Here is a 14679-nt window from a genome sequence, read left to right as displayed (position 1 = left end):
ACTGAGTTTGCTCCATGAGGGCCTTGCAGGCAAAAATGTCTTTCCTTAACGTTGTCATATGATGGAGATACTATGAAAAGGATTTGTTTTGTCTGGTTTTGCTTGTTTGCTTTTAAAATATACTCCCTTTAATTAACTTTGGACTGGCACTGACATGAGCTTTGGAAATGCTTTTCTGTATCATTTTTGCACTAGTAAGCCTACACATTCTGGTAGCTTCTGAACATATGAAAACTGCTGCTCTGTTCATGTCTCCTGATGGAAGCATGCAGAATCAGAAAGCACAATGGTTTTGTGGGATTTGTGGCTTCTGAACTTTTAGTGAACTGTAAGGAAGTTAACTTAAGGAACTTAAAGAAAACAGGAAAAGTTTCCTCAATCATTGAAGGCCTAAGGATAAGATTTAAGTGCAAGTGATGGTGTGGTTCTGCAGGCAACGTCAGGCTTTATCTTTCCTGTATTCTCAGTTACAGCAGTTTAAAAGGTTGAACCGTAGTGAGAAACAACTCATGGAAGTGGAGGACCACTGGAATGAGAATTTGTATTTTAGATCATCTGAACCAATGTGTTCTTAACTTGAGAAAAGGACAGATACACTGTGGAATAATAGTAGTAGGACACAAGTATGTTGAGATCCCAGTCTTATTTACAGTCACCATTTAAAAATTACTTATATTGTTTTATAAAAGGAAAACGTTCTAGGAATATATTATATGATTTGACTCATTGTTTTGTTGGAAAGACAAGACAAACCAAGAGCTATAATTCTGGTAGAGAAAACCCCAGTACAGCCTAAGCTGTATCTAAGCCTCATTCTATATCTAATGCACTGTGTCAAGATATCCAAATTCTTCAGAGAATGATCTCAGGAATTAATTACACACATAGTTTGAATGATTTTGACTATCAGTTGAATAAATCTCTCCATATATTTGTAGTTGAAGAATGAAAGAATTTGCATATGCATTATTTCCATATAATTCTCCTATGTCAGAAGGCAAAAGGGCTTCAATAATATATGACAGTGCAGTCTGTACCCACACTTGGGATTTGACTTACAAAATTCAGTTCAAAAAGTCTACTCCAACTGACATAATTACAGTGGTGCGGGATTTCTTCATCTTTTGCATCTTGGCTGAATGTTTTTGTGGTTTCACATTCTTTATTCACTGATGATATGCTTTCCTTAACTTATGATGTCAAATACGAAGCCTGCATGCAAAGTGTTACAAGGGAAGTGACCAGCCTTGGCACCAGCCTTTTCTGACTTCCCCTCAGATTGTACATTCATCAGAGCTTAAAATAGCCAAACTCTCAAGCTGTGTATAAAGCAAAAGATACTGCTTCTAATGTGGTTTTGTTGCAGTTTCAAAACAAAACAAAAATAACACCTCAACCCAAACACCAGTTGTTCTTTTTTCCTTACTGGAACATAAGAGCTTGCTGGGCTACCACTGTAACAGGTAGGAAGCTCAGTAAGCAGCATTGTGCTCGGGCTGCTCAGGAGTCTCTGAATGGCATTGCATTGGCCCTCACAAATACGTAGGTCAACTCCCAGTCTACCTCTTAGTACTTGTTTTTAGAATGTTTCTGAGCTCTTATGGCTGAATTCCCTCTTCTGTTCTTTCTACAAGATGCCAGAGATAGCGGTGAATCTCATGTCAGTTATCCTTTTCTTTATGAAATTGAAGTACTGCAGTATAAACTGCATAGGTTGCTTGGGGAGTGAGGGAGTGGTTGTGGCTGAGCACTGGGGCTTTCAACATCATCTGCTACAGTAAGATGGACTGCTGCCAAGCAAGGCAACTGTGTGCTTTCTCTTCCTGGACCCCTCCTTTCAGCCCTTGCACTGCTTTTTGCAACTATAAACAGGTAGGAAACAGCACAGTGATCTACATGGGGGAATCAGTTTGCTTTAGATTAAAGTCAAAATATTTTTGTCTACTTCCTGAGTTTGCTCTAATAGAATCAGTTCCCAGCTCCCTGCTCCTCTCTTTTGTAAAGGAGAGAATAGTAGAAGGTGAGAACAAATGGCTCTTTCTAGAGGGACTGATTCTCTCAACAGCAACATCTGATTCAGTTGACTGTAAATGACAGTTTGATTTCCAGCTAGCACAGTTCAACCTGTGCTGTCACTGCACACAATGGGCTGTTCAGGGAACAGAAGCTGGGCTCAAACAGCCACTAGAGGGTCCTCCCTCCTCTGGCCGGCTGAAAAGGAACTCTGCAGAGTCTGTCTGAAGTTTGTGTTGATGGGAGTTAGCTTGTGTGTCTTGAATACAAAAATCAGAAGTGAGCTTTTATCCCTCAGTACTGATTTCGGCTGATTGTCTTTTAAAAGCTGCTGGTCCAGACTACTTTGGAAGTTTCCAGACAGTAGCTGAGATTCTATAGTGTTTTCCCGCAAGTCAGGCAAAAGAACAACCAGAAGAACTGGAGAAATTCTGCTTCCCTTTACTGCATCCCTGTGATGAGAAGTCATATCTGGCCCTTTTGTGATTCTTGCAGTAATGAATCAGTGACACGTGTGGCAAAGACCTGAGGAAATGGCATTCCACCATGTTTCTCATTCATCTCTCTCCAGCTCTGGTGATGAGCAGTCCCGATACTGAGCAGCACCAGGGCTCCTCTTTCAGCCTCTCAAAGCCAGAGAAGCTGCACGGTGTGTGCAGGGGATTTTCATGCTCCCTCCTGCCTGCGGCCACATTCCAACAGTGCCATGTTAGCACATGACCTGATCCGGCAGCGAAGATTGACTGGAGAAAGTGAAGTCCTGTCCTGGTAGACTCAGCCCTTCCTCTTGACTGCCTGCAGCAGAGTTGCATCTGTCCTGGGAAAAACAATGGCTTTTAAAAGAGAATGTATATATAAACGTAACTACAGGCAGTTAAAATTATCTTCTTTGTACCTATTATCAAAGATCCTATTGTGACTTTTACCAGGCGATGAGAAAATTGCTCATAATCATTCACTGAGGAAAATATATTTCAATAGCTAATGAAATGAATGGAGATGCCTCATCTTATCCCAAATTGAACTCCCATGGAATTGCAATATCTTGTACTGTGTGGCAAATGCATCTGGGCCCCTGTATTTGTTGGAAATAATAGAAGACAAGATATGAGAGGTTCCACCTCAGCAAGGTTAACAAACCTGCTTTGACCTGCAGCAGGAGTTGAGATGAAGAGGAAGATAGTTCTGACTGCTGGAGGGCTTAAGATCTCAATCAGCCCTCACCCCTTTAATTAGCATGAAGCTGTTCAGGAGTTACAGCTTACAGCATTGGGCCATAGAAAGTCACAGGAATAATCAGCCTGCAACTGATCAGGAATTGGGTAAACACTACCCTGGGGCTCCATGTGGTCACAGATTTGGCATTGCCTAATCTGGCTCTGCAGCATAAGCAGAAAATTATAATGTATTTGGCAACATAATGCAGCAAGATGCAGTACAGTGTCTCACCGAGCTGAAATGTATTTCTCACATATGAGATCATTAAAGGGTTAAACTGAAAGAAAAGCAAAACAAAAACATCTCGTAAAAGGAGGAGGTTTACAGTTCTCTTTCCTAGGATTGAATCTTGTCTCTGATATATGTCATTCGGTTTTATCTTAACTGGAGAAAAAAACATTCCTCCTTTGTAGCACCTGTGTTTCATTGCTATAGGAGCCAGGAACGCCTAACATCTCTGAGAACCTTTTCCCCATTCCTGGGCAGAAGTCCATAAATCCTTCTGTGCCTTCAGTTGGTGTGAAATCAGGATATTCCTGAAAGAAAAAAACACTCAGAAAGAAATCCTTCAGGAGGAAGGCTTCAGTTGCATCGTGTGACAATATATCAATATTCCACGTGGTATAAATACAAATTTTGAACTTAATATGCTAATGAAAACCATAATAAATAGTCTAAAAATAAGTCCAGTGGAATGATAGCTGAAATAATGTGCCCAGACAAACTATCACCAAACAACAAAAAAACAACAGGAAACTCAAGGTGTTTGAGGATTTTTACTGGATTTTGATAGAGTTGGATTAGCCCTTGTATTTGGGCCTTTTTGAGTTACAAGTTTTTCTGAAGTTAGCATGCTTTCTTGAAATGGATAAATGTCAGAGAAATGTTGTGCAGCACAAACATTGCTATCAACATATGTGGACCTTGTCAAATTACATTAATTTATCAACAGTGCAAATGTGTGAATACGATTCAGATGAAAAAAGCATTCTGAAACATAAAGGTTATACCATATTAGTGGCAAATAATTTAAGACGATTATCTGAAAGAGGAAAATAAACATATTTATTCCTGAGAGCCACCACATTTGGACAGAAAGTAGATTTCCCAAAAACACTGCTACATGGGCGATTCCCCTTCCTGCCTACTTGCCAGTATACCTGGGGATCGGGGTGAGCTCGCTGTTTATGTATGTAGGTCACTCTGAAAGTAATGCTGCTTACAATGGATACAAAGAGCACAGGGACATTATTTGACAGAGCAAATTCTCAGCTACAATACACTTTTTCAGCATAGTCACCACTGTGAGCTACGCATTTTCACCAGCAATGAATGAAAACCTGCATGCTGTGTTCATTTGCACCAGTGGAGGTGACCCACTGTCACCACTGCTGAAATTTATCACCCAGTGCCTCACTGTGCTCACGTGGTCTTTAGAAATGCTCATCAATGCGTGTCAGTGGGTGCCATGGTGCAACTGAAGGACACACTGTTGCTTCATCCACACTTCCATGTCAGACACCATTCTGTCACACCGCCCCTCTGCTGCCATCTGTCTCATGGCAACAAAACGGAACGGAATATTGGTGGGAAGGTTCAGCCTCTACTGCCGTACTACCAACATCCACCTCTGACGTTGTGGGCCAACATAACAACATAGGAGGCATTACTTTCGGAGCAGCCATTGTAAATACCGAAAGCAAAGCTTTCTCCCTGGTTCAGTGACCCCTTTCATATTTCCTAAGGCTTCCTCGGCTTCCTTCTTCTCTGCCCTGAGCAGACCCTCGTCCCACCCTTCGGGCACTGCGCTGGGGTTACAGAGCCGCCCCGTGAGTCAGCACAGCGCCGGGCACATCACCCAAAGCTCTGCCCTGCGTCTCAGCTCGGGGTTGCCGGAACGGCCGGGCCGTTGGGAGGGGATCGTTGTTACACCGCAGAGGAAGAGGCAAAGCGACAGAGCCAGGAACGAGCCTTGGGGCTGTGTGATTTATGCCGGAGTGAGACACAAAGACGGGGAAAAAGGTACTTGGGCGGTGAGACCATAAGTAGTGCAGGCGGAGATGTGCTTCACCTGAGCCCAAGCCGAGGAGCTGCAGAACCCGAAAAGGGAACGCCGGGAGATGCTGCTGGCTGCTCCCTTCAGCAATAAAAAAGAAATAGCTGCTGCCGAAACTTACGTGTAAGTTCTTACAGACACTTCCAAGTGCTGAAAGAAGTTTTACGGTGAAAACTTCTATTTACCGGAACATTTTTTTTTTTTTTTTTTTTTTCTGCAAGAGACGTACACCTTTCTCCCGAGCAAGCACTGCAGAAGGTTTAAGAGAATCCTCTTTCCCGGAACGCAACACCCCATGGCCTCCGCAGTCCGCGCCGCCGGACCCCCTCGCACGCGACTCCGCCTGCTGCCGAACCGCCATCGGGTCGCTCAACGGGCGCATCCCGCGCGGGGCCGGAGAAGTGGAGCTGTGCCTTTACGGCGGCGGCGCGGCCCATGCGGGAGGTGGAGGCAGAGCTGCGGGCGGGGCGGTCGCTGCGGGTGTGTCCTGCGCTCTCCCACCCCTGTGCCGTGGGCTGGGCGGGCGGGGAGGAGGGGACGGGCCGGAGGAGGAGGAGGAGGAGGAGGAAGCGGAGGCGGCCGCGGATAGCGGGCAAATGGAGAGCTGAGCGGCTGCAGCAGTACCGCGCAGCAGCGGTAGCAGCAGCAGCAGCAGCAGCAGCAGCAGCAGCAGCAGCAGCAGCAGCAGCAGCAGCAGCGAGAGCAGCCGGCGACGGGTCCGTGCTGGCGGGGGTGCGCCGGGAGCGGGGCGCGGGCACCGGCGCCGCCGGGCGCGCAGCGGGAGTGCGGACCGGGCTGGGCTGTGGGGCTGGCAGCGGGCTGGGCTGGGGCTGCGGGCAGCGGCTCCCCGGGTAGCACCGCGCTGCGCCCGTGAGGCCGGGCCTGCGGGGCTGCGGCCGGCTCAGCGCGGTGGGGATCGCCGTCTGATTCCTTTTTATTTTTCATTTTTAAAGCCGTCGCTCCCCAGACGCCGAGCGCCAACTGCAGCCGGGCTGCCCCGGGCCGATCCGCCCCGCGAGCGGGCGCCCGCCGCCTCCCGGAGAGGCACCATGCAGACCTTCCTCAAGGGGAAGCGGGTGGGCTACTGGCTGAGCGAGAAGAAGATCAGGAAGCTCAATTTCCAGGCCTTCGCCGAGCTGTGCCGGTAAGGAGGCGGCCGTGGCCTGCGCGCGCCCCGGCGTTCCGCGCTCCGCGCGCGATCCCCGCAGCCCGGCGGGCGGGGCCGGTGCCCGCGCGAGGCTCGGCCGGCCGTGCCGTGGGCTCACCTGGGCGGCGGGCGGGCTGCGCATCTCGGTTGGGCGCCCGCAGACCTCGCTGAGGCTCGAGGCTGACTGGGAATAACTTGCCTTCGTGTCGTGCTAAATTACGTAAAGCAGCGCGTCTGAACCCGAGAGGGGAGCCCCGACTCGGAGATGATGGAGCCGCGTCCGTGTTCTTTGCTCCCTGGGCAGTTTGATAGGCTGCCATTAGGTGTTATCGGGATAGTTCAGAGGATTGTAAATGCAGTATATTGCGCAGTCAATTTGTTTAATTGTAAATGTAAACTTTATGTAAGTCCAAGGTCTCATTACACATAGCATGAGACTGAGTAACAGCTCTTTATTTCTTGCTGTTACCACTGTTTTATATAGAATATGGAATAAACTTTGATAGTGTTTGAACTTCAGAAGTATTGTAAGTAATCATTGTTCCTGTAGTTTCTGCAAAGCGTGTTCAAGCCTTGCAGGACACATTTTATGAAACTTTGGGTATGCTTTATTGAAGTATGCCATGCTGAAACCAGCAATCCTAATGTACTGATATGCCTTTGGCGGCACTGGCTGTAAGGAGAAAGGAGGCAGAAAAAAGAAACAGAAAACTATTTGGAGAAAGCAGCAGAAACCTTTACACCAGCTGGCGTTCTTGACATTCTCTATCTGCTCTGTCAAACTTCAGCAGAACTACCGGCATCTTTTAAAGTACAGAAACAGCCTCAAGCTCTGGTTTAATTTCTTTTAAAATTTCGTGGCCTTCTCAAGCAAAATACTTCCAGATGAATGATAAGTTTTGAGTCTGCTTAAGAGATTTTTTGTTTATTTCTTTTGTGTTGCTCAAAAAATACAATTCAATAATTGTAAGGCAAATGTTATTTTCAAGGCTGATATTTGATGTAGTTTGGCTTTTCCGGAACAGAAACTTAGAGGAATCTTAGAAAATGCATAACCGCTTTCTCCTTGTAATTTGTTTTTCGTTTCTGGTATTGTATGCTGTGCTTCACATTTAAGGATCTCCAAAGATGACTTTCTGCCCTCCACTGGTCTCATTTCTCTCCTGACCGTGTTATTTGCCTCATTTTCACTACTTCAGAAATGCCTTGCATTTGTCTTTCATAACACAGTACGCAAAGAGATTGTGTATCTGTATATATTTATCAACTGTTCTAAGTCCTGGTAGTGCTGTGAAAATGGACCTTCAAGTTTTCTCTCTTGCTGCGCTTCCCTAGTTTTGTAATAAAGATTAGTCTGCCTGCCTCCTTCCCTCTGTACAAGTGAAGTTTGCCTTGAATAGCATTTGCAGAGGTTGGGTAGATACATCCATTCAGTCATGCCTCAATTATTTTTTTTAAAAACATAGTGTTAGCCTATTTGTAGAAGCGAGGTTTAAACATCAGTGCTGCTGCTGGAGCCAGTTGCTCAGAAATCTTGGACGATCTGTTTTCCATCCTGGTAACTTCTATTGGTAGTGGTGGTAGGCTACATTTGTTTAGGCAAAGGCTTCAAGTATTTAATGCATAATAGCTATTAGATTGCCTGTGTACTTCTATGATTTTGTTGCTGCAGGAAAAGTAGTGCCAAGCTCAACATACATCTTACCAGGAATATTGTGCACGGTAGGAAATACGGCGAGCATACTCATTCCTTCACAGTGATTCATGTGTTAGAGTGGACTATGTGTCTGTCTGTCTACTGTATGTATTTTATGGTGGCTGTTTCTTGGAATTTATTTTCCTGTTGCCTAGGGATATACTTTCTGGATAACTAAAAAGTTCAGCTTTGTTTGCATGGCTTTGCAACGAAGCTGTTCTGTAACCCAGGAAAGTAACAGAAAGATGCCTGATGAACTCCTGGAACGTTGGCTGGTTTTAGAGCAGGAGTGTTGTTTCAATAAGAAAAATCTTACATTCCTTGCAGCCTGCCAGTACAGCCAATACCAGTGTAAGGCACCAGGCCCATAGAGGGATTGGGGCATTTCAGAATCAGTTTGAGCCATCCTCTGGGAGATGGTCTAAGTGCTGAACTGCTTTGGTCAGAGTGGTTTCAGGCTGTGTCTCCAGCAGCATTCCAGAGCTGAGATGTCACTGCTGTACTACTTGAAGTGAGATGTGAGAGTGAATGGGACAGCAGTCAGGTGCTGCTCGGGGGCATAGCCGTCCTGTCTTCAGGTCTGCGCTCCACAAAGGCTGGGCAGGTCCCCATAAATACTGTCCTTGTATTCTTATCCAGTATTGAGTGCAACTTTGGCTGAGTTTCAGTAAGGTTCCCTGTGAAATTTTTCCATCTGGATTCTTCCAAGAGGTTTTGTGGCTGTAGAAAGGATAGACACCTCCTTTATTATTTTTTTTTGAAAATTTTTGTTTGGAGAGACAAAGTTCTGATCATTCATGTGTCTGGATCAGCCCCTCTCCTGCCTGAACTCAGTTTGGTACTTCTGCTTAAATCTTGCATTCACAAGACCTGGTATCGAAGGCCTTCAAGTTCCCTTGCATTGTGATCCCCTCACTGTGGCACAGTGCAGTCCTGCCTTCAGGGATCGTAGCAGCTTCTCAGCTGTAGACCAAGGAGATGAAAACAATGGCTGTGTGTATCTACCTCCACATTCATAGCCCAGACAGCGGCTCCCAAATTAAGTTATGTCCCACTGCAATTCTGATGCTTCCACAGCCCCAGAGCTGTGCTCAGAGAGTGGCTTAATGAAGGATGGAGCCCTTGCCTGTGGGATGCCTGGTGGGGTCATGCCTTTGGTTGTGGTTTCTGCTTCTCACATTAGTTTTCAGTTCCACCTGCCAACTGCTTTCTGCATGTCCATGCAGAAAGGATCCCATGTTCCTTGGTGTACACTGGTGTGGTTTCAGTAGGGAGCAGTATGCCCCTGTTGGCCTTGTCAATATGAGGATGTTCCCCTGGGAGCTGCAGTATGAGACTGAGCTCCTGTATCTGGAGAAGGGCACTTGGTGCGGGCTCCTTATTGCCTCCTTCAGTTTGTTACCCACGAGGTTATTAAAGAAGCTGTTGCTGCTGCCAAGCTGACTTGTACTTTTCTGTGAGAGCTGTTGGGTCACCATGTCTTATACTGAGGTCAGTATCACCTGCGTGCTAGTGTACGTGCTGCAGCTGTATGGCCAGTGCCTGCTCTGGGAATGTAGTGTGTGCTTTCCTTGGGGTCATGGAGTCCAGCTCCTCCAGGTGTGGCTGAGATCCAGAGCTTTAGGTAGCTGCTATTGTTAAAATACCGGTATCTGTGGCCTGCTGAACATCTGCAATCCTGCTAAAAAGTCAGACAAAGTTTCTTTGGATTGCTAACTGGTGAGTGAATAACCCTATTTTCTGCCTGTAAAATATGTGTAGATGTACTGCCATTCCTCTTTGGGTGTTGTGAGTAAGGAGTCTTGTGTTCGTGCAATATACAGAAGGGCAGTGGTAGTGGTATGGCAAATTGTGTCTATCAGCTCAAAAAATGAGTTGTGTGTGTTAGGCACCAGCTCAGATTAGTGAGGTGTGGCTGTTTACAAGTGGCTGTTGTCTCTCTAAAAGCCATTTCCTTGATGGTAGTTCTGCATGTCATCTTAATATCGGCTCTTTGGGAGCCGTGAAGATGTGAGGCAATAAGGTTATGGTTATGTGAGTAAGTTGCAATGATAAAAGGTGAAATACCCAAGAGGAAATAATTCGGAGTCATCCCATTATTCAAAAGCTGCTTCTCATTTATATTGGGTAAAAAACCATTCAGTAGTGCAACTCATAAGTTCACATGGTAGTGTGGTAGCTTTTTTGTGTAACTGTTTAGATAGTGTGTCAGTTTTTATAGCATGCAGAAAATGTTGAGCAAAGGAATTGAGGAGTTGCCCAAGGTTGTAATTTGTCACAATACATCCTGCAGTTTGAGAGACAGCAAAACTGTGCTTGTTCGTCTTAATGTCCACATAATTTATGGTCAGATTTTATTGCACTGTGTTTTTCCCATAAAAGATCGGAAGCCTGAGAGGAACAATTTCTCAGGGAATCCTATAAATTCTGAGATGCAAATTTTGCCCACCAAAGGAAGTAACGTAAGCAAAATAATACAGAATGCCTTATGGTGAAGATTTGTTGCTTTGGTCTTTAGTGAACAAGTCCAGTTGTCATCCTTTCTTGAGAAATTGTTCATGATTGCATTCATTAACGCACATAAAAGTAAGGCTACTGATCTGGTTTAGGTGCTACCTACTGCTGAAATCTGCTCTAGAACTTGAGCGCACTCTCGAGCTACTTTATGCATCAGTTCAGTGGTTCTTGGTTTTACACAAAGAAGTGTACTTTGCTTTGTGCATGTAACTCTTGTTAGAGCCTGTGTCGCCTATGCTGAAGGCTGTGTGGGTATGACATGTCACTATGGTTTTTCTGGTTTTTATTTTGTCGTTGAGTTATATTGAAACTATTTTGGTGCAGCTACACGATCAATGTGCTGAGCCAATGAATTTTCAAGCCAATGTATTTTTCATACCAAAACATTAGTGTGCCTAATTTAAGTTTTCGTGCAACTTGCTCTTGTTTAGTTAATCAGTGCCATAAGTGGGTAAATGCTTCAGTCTGCACGTTAAGTCTCTATGGCTCACTTTTTCTCCTCTAGACTCTGTGATGTAGTCCCTTGTTTGCTGTGATCTGTTCTCAAGAACCTAGACATGAGTTTTAAGATGCATTTAAGAATTGTGCTGGTCTGAAGACTTTAAATTTAATCTGTTTCTTTATTGGAGACCATGAAGTATGTGTCTATATATGTCTATCTATCTTTTTTTCTCCCTGCCCCAGAAGAACTTAGGGGATTTTATTTAACCCCAGTTTGCCGCAACCACTTAAATGTAGGCATCTGTTGAATATCTGGCTTGTGCCAGTTAACTTCTACATTTTATTTTATGGCTTTTAAGTCTGTGTGTGCATTGGTCAATAGCTCCCATTGTTGGTTGTGTTAGTCTGAAATACTGTATCACGAGAAGTAACTGGGTAGAATGAATCAGAAATTTCCTTTGACATAAGCTCTAACAAAAAGTGCAACTAATGAAATGATAGTAACGATAACGCCATGAAAATGTGTTGAAGATGGTATGAAAAAGTTCCAAATTTCTTAGAGGAAAAGTTACTGTGTTTCCTTCTTCTGGATGTAGATGTGCCTACTTCACATTCTAGAAGCGGATGCGTGTATATTTTCTTGATCTCCAGGAGCAGTGACTGACAGGCATCCTTCTCACAAAAGCACACTGCTTTCTGTCTGTAAAACTGTCCCATGGGGACACGGAGCCAGGCCATGCGGCAGCTGAAGCAACTGTAACAATCACCACCTTCATGGTGAGACTGTTCTGTGATCTAACAATCATTTACCTTGCATTAAGGAAGTCTGTGTCTTTCCTGCAGTACATCCCTGTACCACCACCTGTTTGAGCTGATAGGCAGCAAGGAACAATACTAGCCTTGGTCAAGTGGAGGCTCTTTAGAGACAGATCTGGATTCTGCTGCTGATCACAGACTGAATGCGAACTGACACTTTGGCCAAAAAAAAATTAAAAAGTGAAAGTCATGTTGGGGTACATAAGCTGTAACTTGGCCTGCCAGGCACGTGGCATATCTACTCTGTGCGGTGCAGATAAGGCTGCTGCTTCATCCTGCTTTTGGTCTGGAGCGCTGTGTTTCAGGGACAAGGGAGGTCAGCTGGTATGTGACCAGAGGAAAACAGGGAAGCAGCAGAGGTCTTGAAAATAGTGTAATTCAACATGAAGAACTGGATAAATCTTTGAATGCTTTAAAAAGCTGTTGTAGGAAAAAAAAAAATATATAAGTGGTTTTAGAGAGTAAAAGTAGATTGTCTAGGTGGATAGTGGATTTTGTTGCTCTAAACTTCTAAGAACGGTTAGGCAGACATGGCAGGAATGACATCAGGCTGTCGTCCCATTTTAAGGCAGCATTGCTGACCTCTCCTGATATCAGTGCTGCTTTGTTCAATCTGTAATAATTCAGAAGGTGTCCAGGGAAGTTCTTTGTGTTCGTTAAGTAGTTTGAAGTCCCTTTAATACTTCAGGAGTCATGTCTTGGGATGTCTAGGCACCGTCTAAACACAAGCAGCTTTTTCCAATATGGGGACTCGATCTGTGAGGGATTTCAGAGCTGCCTGCTGGAAGTGTTTGCTCTGCTTAAGTGTACTGCATTGGTGAAGCATCAATTGACAGTTCCTCATGATACTGGCCAGATAATTTGTTAATTCTCATGATACTGGCCAGATAATGCGTTGATTATCTCAACATTTGACACCTTTTCTTGAGGTGACATTCCTGAATATGTTCCAAGGAAACAGGGCATGTGAAAGACACTAAAATGAGTGTGATAATAGATAATGTAAGCACCTGTGCTGGGCACGTCTCTGCTGTACTGCTGTGGAACAAACACTCTCCTGTATGGTTATCTTTTTTTCTCATTTTTGAATTCAGTGTTCAGTCCTTGAAACAATGGCTTGTTTTGTACTGATGGAATTTTGCTCTTTTCAGAAGGAGTTGTGCCCTTTATGTGATCAAGGAGGAAATTGCTGATGTTTCCATGCTGTTTCAACAGTGCACAAATACTAGCTAGCATTCTGTTCCCTCTGCAGACAGAAATCACCGCTGGAGGACAGCTGCATATTATAAGAATGCCTTTCAAAATGATTGACTCTCATTTGAGGCAATCCTTTAGTTCCAAGTAAAACCTCTATGGTTGTCCTTCTCTTTCCTCCTAACTAGAGTGCTTGGGCTGGCTATCTTACCTGAGGTGTGATTGCCACTGATAAAAATGGTCACAGGATTCCTAGGAAGCCTGTTCTTTCCTGTAGTCAGGTTGTGGGGGATGACTATGAGCTTAGCGGGGTCACTGTAGGCTCCCAGGGACCTGCTCTGTCCAGGGGGAAAAGTTCATGTTTCTAGATCTAACTGTGCTTTTAGGAAAGCAATTACCAGAGCCAGGCACTGGACTTTGAAGCAAATTCAGTTCATGTTGCGCTGTTTAATCTCATCCTCTCGGATGCTGGTTGGCAAAGGTTTATAATGCATCTTGCTTTGTTGTGTCACTCACTGCTGAGTCATGCTTGCTTACTTGGAAGAGCTTGATGTCTGTCCTTACCCAAAAAGAACAGAATAATTTTCTTTCTTCATCACACGGCTCATAGGCTTTTTTTTTTCTTTTTTTTTTTCCCCCTGCCAACAAGCCATTTTCAGCTTTTTTGCTCTGTAATGCCTCAGTTCTATATATTCAGTCCGGGTCTCCAGGCATTGCCTCATGAAACTGAATTCTTCAGGGTGCAGCAGATAAAACACTTGAAGGAGACATGTCTGTAGCAGAAGACAAAGTGAAAAATCCTGAGCTTTGAAGCTGGGATGCTCCTGGCAGTTTTTCTGAAGGCCCATGTTTGCCCTGTCACACTGCATTTCTGCATGCTCTTTGACAGAATCTTTTCTCAAAACTGGTGCTTGGAGAGACCTGGCTTGCACTCTGTTTTAGCTGTGAGCAACATTGTTCTCCTTTTCTTTGACTTCCTGCAATTTCTCCCCCCAATGTTAGGTATGGATGGTACGTATGCAGGAGGAAATAGCTCAGAGGATTCTGTAGAAACAGGGTGTCCCACATTGTATGGTGTGGTGTTTAGTAAAGACTTTTGCTGCCTAGCCTTGATAAAGTTATCTGCGTGTTGGGGTAACTGGTTAATAGCTGATAGAACAAATGATGTCTGGGTGATTAATGGTGCTGGAAGGAAGTGATATCATACAGGTCCATTTGCGATGTGCCACTCCTTCCCCATCTGTGCTGTGTGGCCCTCCTTTCTCCCTGTAACTCGTAAATTACTTTCGTGGTTACAAGAACTGAGGTAATGACTAGGCTTATTTTTATCTTGTCAGCTAATCTTCATTACAAGGGCAAAAAGTGTCGTCATTTCATAGAATGACTTTGGTTAGAAGGGACCTTAAAGCCCATCCTCTTCCAGCTCTGTGCTGTGGGCTGGCTGCCACCCACCAGACCAGGCTGCCCAGCACCTCATGCAGCCTAGTCCTGAGCACCTCCAGGGATGGGGCATCCGCAGCTTCTCTGGGCAGCCTGTACCAGCACCTTTCTGCCCTCTGTGTTACAAAAAAAAAAAAGTAA

At 44.8% G+C, this 14679-nt stretch overlaps 1 protein-coding gene across 1 annotated transcript in view; it reads left to right on the top strand.

Annotated features, from left to right (window-relative positions):
• Positions 1–6336: 6336 nt before the first annotated feature.
• Positions 6337–14679, top strand: part of ITPK1 (inositol-tetrakisphosphate 1-kinase) — a gene marked incomplete at both ends in the record, with an annotated part of 125598 nt that continues 117255 nt past the window's right edge. The window contains one exon of the mRNA XM_079537621.1: positions 6337–6431. Coding sequence (XP_079393747.1) covers positions 6337–6431 — 95 coding nt within the window. The remainder of the gene's footprint in view (positions 6432–14679) is intronic.

This window comes from Tetrao urogallus (assembly GCF_951394365.1).
Source record: "Tetrao urogallus genome assembly, chromosome: 6".
In the NCBI taxonomy this organism is placed as follows: Eukaryota; Metazoa; Chordata; class Aves; order Galliformes; family Phasianidae; genus Tetrao; species Tetrao urogallus.
The sequence above is the reverse complement of the archived record's forward strand: the minus strand, read 5'-3'. Positions and strand labels throughout refer to the sequence as shown.